The sequence below is a fragment of the Crotalus tigris genome, unplaced genomic scaffold (assembly GCF_016545835.1).
Source record: "Crotalus tigris isolate CLP2741 ecotype Arizona unplaced genomic scaffold, ASM1654583v1 scf7180000017666.379230911805:20528666, whole genome shotgun sequence".
Lineage (NCBI taxonomy): Eukaryota > Metazoa > Chordata > Lepidosauria > Squamata > Viperidae > Crotalus > Crotalus tigris.
The window spans coordinates 18,005,332-18,018,132 of record NW_024096552.1 but is presented as its reverse complement, the minus strand read 5'-3'; the positions used below and the strand labels follow the sequence as shown (position 1 = coordinate 18,018,132).

Below are 12,801 nucleotides of genomic sequence, written 5' to 3'. Positions count from 1 at the left end.
CTCCTTTTCAAATAGCCACCGGTCCAGAATTAACCCCAAACGAACTGGCGATCCCATCACTGAAAGAATGGATGGAACAATTACAAAACAGCTCGCCAATAGTTAGAAAAGCACTAGATGAAGCTAGGCAGGCATACAAAGCACAAGCCGATAAAAAAAGGGTTGAGTCTACACCATTCATTATAGAAGAAATGGTGTACTTATCTACAAAATACCTAAAGTCCCTACAACCCTGTAAAAAACATGGACCAAAATATATAGGGCCTTTTCCAATTAAAAGAATCATAAACCCAGTAACAATAGAATTAGAATTACCCAAAACTCTCAGGCAAATACACCCAATTTTTCATTGCAGCTTGCTGAAAAGAGAGCATCAGTCATTGTTATGGCCAAAAATCTCCCCCACCACCTCCAATCATGGTGGAGGGTGAACAACATTTTGAAATAAAGGAAATCCTAGACTTTAGGAGATACCATGGAGTGACTCAGTACCTAGTTGCATGGAAACACCTCCCTGCCTCACAAAACGAGTGGGTCCATAAACGTCATGTCAGAGCCCCGAAGCTTTTAAAGAAGTTTCACACAGAGTATCCTAACTAACTTGAATACCTGTTTAACTTGTATACCTGTTTTGTTTTCTTTCAGGTGGATCTATCTTATTTTTAAGGGGGCAGGATGTCAGAATCCAATTATATTTCATCTCTAGTTATCGACTATGGAAAACCCCATTTTTGCCCTCTCTGGATTCTGTCATACAATGAAGGGGAAGGGGGGTGAACAAAGGGGCTTTATGGCCCTCACTTCCTTCCGTATGACTTCAAAGGGATTGAATGTGGATACCACCAAAAGGACTAAATCATAACAATGGGGCCATCAGCTTTCATCTACTCCTCTCTGAAGTCTCCCTTCCACCGGCAGTGAGGAAAAAGGGGGTAGAAATGCAACGCCTGGAATTGTCACTGGAAAGATGGTGGGGTGGGGTGGGGCTGCTGGGGACCCCTTAAAACCTTGAACCGTAGGGCTTGGGCCCCAGGTCCTGTCTAGAACGCCTGCAACCATTTTCTCTTAATAAAGGATGCCTGTTGGAAGAAATATTCCAAGAGTTCTGTCTTCTTAAGATACAACTGGTATAAAATCTTTGACACTTCCAATAACATGGTAATAATAGGTCCCAAATTTTCCATGCGTTCTTTAACTTAGAAGATTCATGGCACTTTGATTCAAAAATTGTTGCCTGAAACGCACAGTTTCAAGTATTTTAAGGTTACAAACAGATAGACTGGATTCTATCTGTTTGTCTTGGGTGTTTTAGTTTTAGGGAATTCATCTAGTTAAGCCAGGGGTGTCAAACCACTGGTCCGCAGGTCGGACGTGTCGTGAGGAAACTGCGCCCACTCCATTGCTGGAAATTGGGAAAAAATTCCAATACGTCGCATGATGTCATGTGATGTCACGAATTTGACATGTCTGAGTTAAACAAATAACACTTATTACATGATTTCAGAGCACTCCTCAACTCCAGGTGCAGAGGACTGAAATTTTTGTCTGCTCTGTGACATTAGTCACACTTTAAAGTGTGCCTCTTCTTATAGATACCATACATTTAGGTTTCCAAAGAGGCTTCTTAGCAATGAGCAAGTAATACTTGCAAACAGAGAATCCATGGGCAGGAGGGTTATCTGAAATCCCGTTGATTTTAACACTAAGTCATCAGGCTGGACATGATGTAAACAAAACAAAACCAAATCAACAACCTTGCTTTTCCTGTTTTATATGTTTTCCCATATAATTAACAAAATGATTTTCTGCCATAAATTGTGGCCAGGACAAAACTTGTGGAAATAAATTTATTTTTTTATATTTTATTTTTAACCAACAAAACAAAATAAAACAAAACATAACATACATACACACACATTATATACTCCTCCCCCTTTTTTAAACAGTGATTACATAACGGTAATCTTCTATTATTTATATTTCCCCTCTTATTCTTCTTTAGAATATTTGTCCTTATTGCCCCGCTGTTTCTTATTTACATTTTTCTTCCTTCATATTCTACTTCTTACTAAGAATAATTTATATTATTATTATTATACATTATTATACACATATTTTCACTTTTGACCTTTCCATATTTATTCTCCTCTATTATTTCTAGTCTCCACCAGTCATACTACTTGTTCCATGTTATATAGTACTCTGTGTCTTCTTTTTCTTTTATCTCTTTTGTTAATTTGTCCATCTCAGCACAGTCCAGGATTTTTCTTATCATTTCTTCCTCTGATGGTATATTCTCATTTTTCCAGCACTGTGCATATGCTATTCTTGCTGCCATTATTATATGTAAAATTAAGTACCATATTTCTTTACTGTATTTTCTGTTTAAAATATCCAGCAAAAAGATCTCTGGTTTCCAGTCTACGGGTTGGTCTATTATTTCTTCGATCCATCTTCTTATTGTAGTCCAGTATTTTTCGCAACTGGGCATGTCCACCATAAATGATAATATGTTCCATGTACTTTTTTACATTTCCAGCATGTTGGCGAATTGTTCTGGAACATCTTGGCAAGCTTTGCTGGTGGAAGATGCCATCTGTAAAACATCTTCAACTGGTTTTCCTTGAATGCTGCTGACATAGTCAATTTTATATTTATTTCCCATATTTTTTCCCATTTCTCCAATTCTATATTATATCCAAAAATTTTTGCCCATCTAATCATTGTGTCTTTGACAACCTCGTCTTCCATTTTATATCTCAATAGGTATTTGTATAAATTGCTAATTAATTTTATTTCTGTTCCATGTATAATTTTATCCAATTCTTGCAGCTCTTTTTGTATTTCATATAATTTTTTGTCCTCTGTATATTTAGATTGAATTTGTGTAAATGTCCACCAATCAATCTCTCTTCCAATATCTTGTTCCAATTCTTGTTTTGTTTTCAGATTTCCCTGTTCATTTAGTAATTCCTTGTATCTAATTATCTTATTTATATCCAGTAGGTTTGGGTGTTTCAGAGCTTCTGTTTGGGGATAACCACATTGGAATTCTTATATAATGTTTTTGTTTTATTTTTTCCCAAGTCTGTAGCAATGCATTCCTAACTATGTGTCTTTGAAAGTATCTGTGTATTTTATGTTTTTTGTCCCATAGGAATGCATGCCACCCTGCTTGCAAGTCATGTCCTTCTATTATTAAAACTCTAGTATTTTTCAAATCCATCCAATCTTTTAGCCAAGTTAACGCCAATCCCCCTTTATCGTTCATATCTTGCAAGAATTTTAATTTAATCCTGGCTTTTTTTCCTTTGCCATATAAATTTAGTGACCAATTTATTTAATTCTTGAAAGAATGTTTTCCCTAATTTTATTGGAATAATCTGGAACAGAAATAATATTTTTGGCAATATGTTCATTTTGATTGTAGTGGTCCTCCCTAAAAATGAAATTTGCAAATTTTCCCAATTTTCCAAATCTTTTTTTTATCTGGTATAATATTTTATCATAATTGTCCTCCTTAATCGAGGAACATTTTGCTGTAGCCAGATCCCTAAATATTTTATTTTCTTGGTTATACTTATCTTTGTTTTATCTTCCAGTTCACTTTCCTGTGCCTTTGTAAGATTTTTGGTTATTAATTTGGATTTATTCTTATTAATCTTAAGTCTGGCTACCTCACCAAATTCTTCTATTTTTTGAATCAATTTAAGGCCGGTTTCTAATGGATCTTCTAAAATAAATACCAAATCATCAGTGAAGGCTTGGACCTTATATTCTTCCTTCTTAATTTTTAAACCGTTTATTTCTTGGCCCTCTCTGATTTTTGTAAGGAATATTTCTAATGATAAAATAAATAGAAGAGTGGAAAGTGGGCATCCTTGTCTTACTCCTTTGGTTATATCAATTTTTTTCTGTCATTTCCTCATTTATAATAAATGAGGAAATAAATTTCATAAAAATTTGGCTACATGGGATTGGTTCAGTTACATGGAAAATAAATTGAAGATTCTCTTTTGAAACTGATATTGGTTGTAGTATCTTACTTTGCCATGAAGCTTGATTACTTAAACCAATTAAATTATTTAAATTAGCAGTGGAAACTATTGCATTTTGCAGAGATGAATGCAAAAATGGCATTGAACAAATATTCCATTCCATTTGATTTCATTGAAGAATATTTAACAAAATGCTTAATTCTTACATTTACAATAGTAGGATTTTAATATATTTAAGTTGGGATCATGCCTCAGATTAATAACATATTGATTTCTACATTATGTGCTTCTGTTAATTTAAATCAGCCACAAGCAGAAATCCCAGCTATGTCTTTGCCATAGATCAGTGGTTCTCAACCTTCCTAATGCCACGACCCCCAACCATGTGATCACAAGTCGAGGACTACCTGTATTTCCCTGCGGGCGGGGGCAGGAGGGGCAGGGTTTGCTCACTCTCATTCTCTCTCTCACTTTTTATTTTTCTCTCTCTGGCGCGCACGTGCCACCTCCTGTCCTGTGGCTGGAGTGCATGCCGGGTAGGCCGAGGGTGCACGCGGGCCGTCGGCCAGCAACCACCTTGGCCCGGGAGCGCCACACATGCGGTAGGCAGGCCCAGGCGGTCCTGGGTGGCCATGGCAAGTGGCAGCGACGGCACAGGTCAACCACTGGCTGGGCCACCAGCTGGCCCAGCCCAAGGGAGGTAAGCCACCCGCCGGGTCCCATGCGTGCTAGCTGCTGTCCCTGCGCCCGCTGCTGCCCCGCTAGCCTTATCTTGGCCACCGCCCATTCGTTGTGGCGGCAGGCAGGCCCAGACGCTCCTGGGTGGCCATGGCAAGTGGCAGCGATGACGCAAGCCAACCACCAGCTGACCCACCAGCTGGCCCAGCCCAAGGGAGGTAAGGCACCCGCTGGGCCCCACACGGGCCAGCTACCCTCCCTGTGCCCGCTGCTGCCCCGCTAGCCTTACCTTGGCTGCTGCCCATTCGGTGTGGCAGCAGGCAGGCCCAGGTGCTCCTGGGCGGCCATGGCAAACGGCAGCGATGGCGCAGGCCGACCACCGGCTGGGCCACCAGCTGGCCCAGCCAGAGGGAGGTAAGCCACCCGCCAGGCCCCATGTGCACCAGCTACCCTCCCTGCGCCCATCGCTGCCCCGGTAGCCTTACCTTGGCCACCACCCATTCGGTGCAGCGGCAGGCAGGCTGCCCTCCCATCCCTGGCCCTCTTTTACTTACATTTAGTAGTTGCTCAGCAGGGAGGGAAGCTTTCCAGAATGTTCGCATTAGCTGCAGACAACTTGCAGGAACGTTTGCCGACTGGGACTTTTGGTGGGCTCAGCAGGGCAGAGACAGCCTAGACAATTCCTATTGGCTTTTGAAAGCCAATAGAATTATACTCTATTCTAGAGAGTCTATTCTATTGGCGTTTGAAAGCCAATAGAATACTGGCTTTCGAACGCCAATAGAATAGACTCTCTTGAATAGAGTCTATTCTATTGGTTTTCAAAAGCCAATAGAATAAGAGGGAGTAGCACAGCTCATGAAAAAGAGGAAAAAACAAAAGAAAAATGCCGGACTGCATTTCACAAGGATTTTATGAGGAAAAATTCCAGGACTTTGGCGACCTCCGCAAAATGGTCGTTCAACTCCAAATGGGGTCACGACCCACTGGTTGAGAACCGCTGCCATAGATCATACATAATTTGTTCACAAAAGAGCATTTTGTTGGAGGAATACTAATGCATAGTCGTTGTGTTTTGTGGATATTGCTATGATTATTTTCATTAGATAAAATATAGTCCCAAGATCAAGGTTACTTTCTTTTTATTTAACTTAACACAAGTAGCCTTCCTACAGTATAATTGGCACATTTGCAAGATAACATTTTCTGCTCTTACTCAGACCAAGAACAGACAGAATTACTTTACGAGTGTGCTAAATGTTTTCAAAAGATTACTTGTGCTAGACCAATTGTTTTAGCACTTAAAGCAGTGGTTCTCAACCTGTGGGTCGGGACCCCATTTCGGGTCGAATGACCATTTCACGGGGGTCGCTAAACAACGCAGTCCGCCATTTTTTCCCCTTTTCCTTAGCTGTGCTGCTCCCTTTTATTCTATTGGCTTTTGAAAGCCAATAGAATAGACTCTCTACAAGTTGTCTGCAGCGAAGGCGAGCTGTCTGGAAGCTTCCACCCCACCCTGCTGAGCAACTACTAAAAATGTAAGTAAAAGGGCCAGGGGTGGGAGATGGCAGGCCGGCGGGCGCAGGGAGGTTTGCTGGTGTGCGTGGGGCCCGGCAGGTGCCTTACCTCCCTTGGGCTGGGCCACCTGGTGGTCCAGCCGGTGGTCGGCCTGCGCCATCTCTGCTGCTTGCCAGCTATGCCTCGGCTGGCGCAGGGGGCGGCATCACGCATGCGCGATGCTCCCGGGCATGGAAATTTCTCGACTTACGACCAGCTGGGTAGTCCTTAACTTACGACCGGTTGGATAGTCCTCAACTTACAACCGGTTGGGTAGTCCTCGACTTACGACCGGTTTGAGTCACGGCATTAAAAAGGTTGAGAACCACTGACTTAAAGTAAAATGATCGTTCGATTTCTTTTCCTACACTATAGATTTCTTTCCCACTAGCTAGAACTGAGCCATTTTAAGAAGGCTTCTTGTCTCCACATCATCTTTAAATGGGATTCTCTCACTAAATCAAGTTACATTAAACTTTATGCCAGAAATTCTTATATTTTAGATACTATGCCTCCTTGAAATGATAAAATGAATTTGTGTGATCAATCCTGTGACTAAAATTAATATTGTGTTTGGCAAGAAACATACATGGTTCTTTAAATAATTATATTCAATCTTTATGTTCAATAATAGAACAATAATAGAACTTTTCAACTCTGTTATATAAAACCAAACCATTTCATTTAATAAACAAAAACTAACACCAGAAATTTGTTCATAACATCTGATTTTTATTTTTTTGCCATGATGTCTGTGGAGATTCTCAATGATGCTAGTCATGGAGATCCCAAAAGTGCTTTTCCCAAAAGGCAACTGGACTTTCTTGTTTTTTTTGTTTGAAAACGTTTCACTTCACATCCAAGGAAATGTCTTCAGTTCTATTCTATTGAAGAAGCTTCTTGGATGAGAAGCAAAACATTTTCAAAGAAAAAGCCAAGAAAGGCCAGTTAGTTGCCTTCTGGAAAAAGCAATTTTGGGATATTTTGCTATGATGAAACATGGAAATGAATTCATAAAAAGCTAAAATATAACTGCATGTGCCAGCTTGTAATTTCTGCATTTTTTCTTACCAGTTGGTTATAATTGCTTACCAGGTGCTGTAAATTGATTTTTTTTTTTTTTTTTTTTTATGAATGGCTGTTCATGACTTTTCTGAGTTCAGATAATCAGTCAGTTAAAAGAATGAAACATAGCCATACAAATGTGCAGGTGAGCTATTTGGCATTTTAGTCAGATGGAAGCAGCAAAATTTGTTGACTTTGTAATTTTCTGTAATTTAAGAATTTGGATTATTAATTATTCTCACTGTAAAAAGATTGTTAGTTAGAAGATAGCCTTTGTTAGAATCATATACTTTAATGGTTTAGCTTCCAAAACTCAGGAGAAATTAAACTGTTAATATAGTCACCACCATCCCCGTTCCTCTAATGCAGACATGTCAAACTCACGATGTCACGTGACATTGTGCAACGTATCGGAACTTTTTCGCCATTGCCGGCAGTGGGATGGGCGCGGCTCCGGTATGATGAAGCCGGTCCGCGGGCCAGCAATTTGACACTCCTGGTGTAATGTTTGTTTAAGTTTCAGTATGTAGTTTTCTGGGTTTTGGTGTAGCCAGTTATAGCCCAAAAAACAGCAAACACATTCTTGTCTTATTTTTCTAGGTGTATATTTCTGTCTATCTATCCTCCCAGTTTTATTAATGTACAAAGCTAGTAAAGAAGAGGTAATTAGCACTGTAAATTAATTATATGATGTACCCTTAAGATAGGAATGAACTATTTTTAGTCCCAGCAGTCCCAAATTGTGACAGCAAAATTATATAATTTGGGGGGCATTCAGATATCTTAGAGATTTTAAGTGTGGGAGTGAGAGGCTACTTGTACCCATTCCAACATAAATCTCTAAAAAACAAATAGTTAAAAAACTTACCCCTGCCCTTTTAGTGTTATCATAGTGTTAATAGATAGTATCCCACAGCTTTTAGGAAGATGTGGAGTCTGTATTCCAAATGTTGCCCAGTCCTGTTTTAAGGGCACTTCTTTTCTTTTAGCAACCATGCTGCAGACCTGAGAAGAACCTTGTGGGAAGGGTTGGGGTGGATGGGAGAAAGGGAATATAAATCTATAGTAGAACTTGTGTTCTAGTGTGTTTATTCCAGAAATCAGTCTTGGATAAATGGAAGAGGCGTGGACTTTTCTGAATGGTAGAATTCTTTGTTGGTAATTCACTCACTGTATGGCATATGCATAATTCATATTGTCTCCTTTATTTATTGAATGAACAACAATAGGTTGAGTTAATGGATTATACTAATTTATAAACTTAGAACTAAAATGACTGGGTTTATATGTTGCAGTAAGCTGAAATCAAATGTGTCTTGATTCAAACCAATTTTTTCATTCATTCCAGGTTGGAATGATTGTTTCTTGATTAGTTCTTGTTTAATAGCAAAGAAATCTCTTAGCTGATAAGTAAGGTCAGAATTTACTGCCTACAGTCTTCTGGATCTAGGGGCAAATGACAAATTTTCCTGCTTTAAGTAATAAATTATGGCTTTCCCATTATATCACTACATCAAAAGGCCAAGCTATAACTTTTGTTCTTGTTCTTTTGTAGTAGTTTATTTTGTGGGATGAGAACATATTACTTAGAAACATTTTCAGTTTGCCATTATTTTGGGATTTTCTACTCCTTCAAATATTTCATGGATTTACTGAAGGAAAGACTTTGTCTTATCTTACTGCTTTGGGGGATTGTTGATTCAGATGGCTGGAGGGAAAACAGGAGATGAAAAAGAGAGTTGCCGCTGTGAAACTTGTATATTTGCTTTTCCTGATATTAAACATTTATTTGCTCTTGATTTTCAGGGTCTTGGTTGGTGCCCCAAAGGCAGATTCTAAGTACAGTGCTTCTCTTAAGTCCCCAGGAGCTGTATTCAAATGTCGGGTTCATACTAACCCTGATAAGAGGTGCACAGAGCTGGATATGGGTCGAGGTATGCACCAGTGTACAACCCTTTCACTTTCACTTTATTTGTTTTGAATACATTTTTTTCTTCCAAAGAAACATAGAACCTTCCACATAAAATCTGACTATGCTTCATCTACAAGTTAATGTACAGGAAATGGCCTTCTTAAAAGTAGAAACAGTATAGTATGGGAGGGCATTGGAATTAGAATCATTGGGCGGAATATGGTCCTTCTTATCTGCTTTTATTTTCTGTTAGCTTGAAGAACCAAAGTAATATGGAAATAGGCATTTCTGCCTCAGATGTTGGTATTTTCCTAGTTTTTCCCCCTTTGTCCTCTCTTTTATGACCTCAAAGGGCTCTTAGTGCTTTGATCTAATAGTTTTCTGAAGTTGATAATAGAAAAAAAACATTAGACCTGCCATTTCTGGAATGATTTGCTCTACATGTTTCCTGCTACCCTCTGTGATAGCACAACCTGAGTGTCTATGAATGACAGCTGGTGGGAATTTGCAAAAAATGACTCAGTTGGCTAAGAGAGATTATATCCTTTCTTTCTTGATATAATCACCACTGAAACATTTTAGAAAGTAACTCTTCTTAGCCAATATTTTAATAATGATTTCATATAGGTTTTCAGTGGAATGTCTAATACCAGGATTGACCAAGAATTGCCGGTCTCTGATGAACATTTTTAAAGAAGTATTCTCTTTATTGATAAGTATACTATGCTAAGATTAATAATTTTGAATCCACCAGATGGAAAAAATAGTGGTCAGTTATTTGTAGTGCTATTTCCACTAGAGATATTTTAATGCCATCCTCAACATTTCTAAATTCCCACCCTTCTTCCTGCATTTGTTATAGCTAATATTCGAGGAACATTCTGTGGAAAGACATGTAAAGAAGATAGAGATGATGAATGGATGGGTGTCAGTCTGGCAAGACAGCCAACGGTTGGAGGAAGTATATTGGTAAGTTTTCTCTTGATCTCATTGAAGTGGGAAATGTCATATTGACATTGACATAAAACATGTGGGAACAATTATGCTGTGCCAGAGTGATGAAAATTCAGTTAATTCTCTGCTTCCTTTGGGAGGAAGATAAATTGCATCCTGAGGACAAAGCTTGCATCTAGAAAGGCAGCTTCAAAGCAATTACACCTGCTTCCGTCATCCCCAGGGCTTCCTTTTCAAATTGTAGATTTAGCACTTGGAACAGAATGAATGTCACCTTGTGTTTCTGTGAATAAGCCTGCTCTCTTTATTTCCTTTTAAAAAATATGCATAGATGTTATGCATGTGTGCAGACTTAATATTTTAGGCCATGTTTCATAATTTTATATTTCCTGCTTTAGGTTTAAGCTAAAAATGAAATGTGAATATTGATATTCCTACACATTTTTATGGATGGTCTTTTTGTAATTAGTAACCAAGAAGTCAGTGGAAGGTAAATTTTTCAACAATGAAAAATAACATTTTATAATGATGAAGTGTGCTGTTCTTGATGGCTCAGAATTACAGTTCTGCAGAATAGTCAAGATTGAATTGTAAATGGTTTGTCTCATCTGGATTCACTTTCAGTTTACTGTACCAGTTGATTTTACTCCTGCCTCCAGGCAATGATTCAGGATTTCAGTAATCTCACTGGAATGTGGTGGAAATAAGAGATACAGTCAGATCCCAATCATGTATCAAACTTAAATCTTAAATGACTTCCCATATTGTTTAAAATACAGATTAAGTATATAGCAAGACAAGTAAAACTTTTATGGAACCAAAAGTCCTGAAGCTGCCCTTTCAGTTGGGATTTAAACCATTATATCCCCAAGCTGCATTCTTTAAAGATATCAACAAAGAATACTACGGTTCTTCAGAGGTTTATCAGAATCTGCTGGGAGATTTGCATCCCCAAATACTCTCTAACTTCATTTGATCTCAGCCAGGAAAAAATCTCAGCTGAAGACTCTATACACAACCAGGTACTTTGCTGAAGATCATTTATTGGAAACTGATGAAAATTCTCCAATAAAAAGGTTTTCCTCTTTCAGTACCCTTGTGTAGCCTCTTTCAAACATGCATAGACATATTGTAGTAATGAGGATTTTTCTATTACCAGAATGCACATATTCTGATGAATTGCAGCCTTTTTCAACATGCTTTGTTACATGTATAACTTAGTATGATCTAGGAAAGCTGAGTTGCAATTATTTGAAATAAAACTTTGGAATACCTTTGGTATTCCAAAAATACCTTAAAGAATGTCTCAACAGCTCTTTAAACCTACTTCTCCCCCTGCCCCCCTCTCTCTCTCACCAGTAACTTACCTATGTATATCTTCTACCACAAAAATGTGAATATGGAGACATTATACAAAGGATGTTTCAGCCTTAATGGACCTTAATGCAGAGTATGTTGTTTTAATGTAGAAAGAGGTAACTTCACATAGTTCCCCACCTGATGAAAACCATTGCTAGCATTGATATGTATGAATCAAGACTAAATTAGATTTGGACAGCAAATGGTGTGATTTTAGTGCTGTGTTTAAAGAAATTATTTTTTTCATGATGAAACTTTGGTTCTTTCATTGGCATGTTTTATCTGAAACATGACTGGCTATGCCATAAATCATGGATCTGTTAAATATCAGTTTGAAGACTAAATGGAAGGCCAGTGATTACTAAATTGCTGACAACATATATTTCAAATATAATTTCGGTAAGTGATTTGGATTTTGAAGTATCAACCTGAGGATTAGTGTTTGCTTTAACTTAAGTGTTTCAAAAAGAGAGGAAAAATTCATCCAATGCTAATGGTGGAAAAGTGCTACTTGGGGACAGTCATTAGAACTTGGAGAAGAACCACCTGTCTTAATTTTGCTATACCATGCATTTATTATATTTATTATAAAATTTGTTTTTTCCCTCTGTTGCTACCCTCTTCTGAAACAATTAAAGAATGAGCAAAAGCACAAACTCATTTGTTTCTATCCTGTGTTCTCAAGGACATTGAAGTAGGATTACAGACCTGAGCATTTGCTGAGGGCAGGGAGCAAATGATGACATCTCTGATATAATCACAAGTAATCCAACTTGTATATTTTTCATTGGGCATTAGGAGGCAAACTGAATAATTGCATCACTTGTGTGATCAAGCATACGTCATTGTTTTGACATTGTAACTTGTAACAGAACTTACAAGGTGGATATCTGTGATCGAGACTTCGGGATCATTTTCTTATCCATATGGTTATATTTTATATTGTGGCATGACTCATTTGACTTACTTCAATGCAATATATTGAATAAACACAATAAACTGAATTGATATATAATGATAGCTGTAAATTGTGATTTGCAAATCATAGTGGCTGGGCTCACTATACTAAGCCAAAATCAAATAAATCAAATTATGGCATGTTGTATTGCATGAGGAAAACCTAATGAATGAATTGACTTGAAATCTATGAAGCCCTGTTTTTGAGATCAGATGTACCCTTGCTTGTTAAATATTAGCCATTTGTCCTCTTATCCTATAATCTGAAATATATTTAATTGGTGAACTGATTCATTAGTAGCATTTACACATTCTTGTGGT

General features: G+C 38.1%; 2 protein-coding genes across 2 annotated transcripts in view; both read left to right on the top strand.

Moving 5' to 3' along the window:
- The window catches only part of LOC120305282 (golgin subfamily A member 4-like), a 162,415-nt gene extending 153,183 nt beyond the window's left edge, over positions 1–9,232 (top strand). Inside the window, exon 21 of the mRNA XM_039336852.1 lies at positions 9,105–9,232. Within this exon, the coding sequence (XP_039192786.1) occupies positions 9,105–9,137 (33 nt within the window). The 3' untranslated portion in view covers positions 9,138–9,232. The remainder of the gene's footprint in view (positions 1–9,104) is intronic.
- ITGA9 (integrin subunit alpha 9) overlaps positions 1–12,801 on the top strand; it is a 250,241-nt gene that overhangs the window by 10,970 nt on the left and 226,470 nt on the right. The window contains exons 2-3 of the mRNA XM_039336863.1: positions 9,105–9,232; positions 10,073–10,179. Of these exons, the coding sequence (XP_039192797.1) occupies positions 9,105–9,232; positions 10,073–10,179 (235 nt within the window). The remainder of the gene's footprint in view (positions 1–9,104; positions 9,233–10,072; positions 10,180–12,801) is intronic.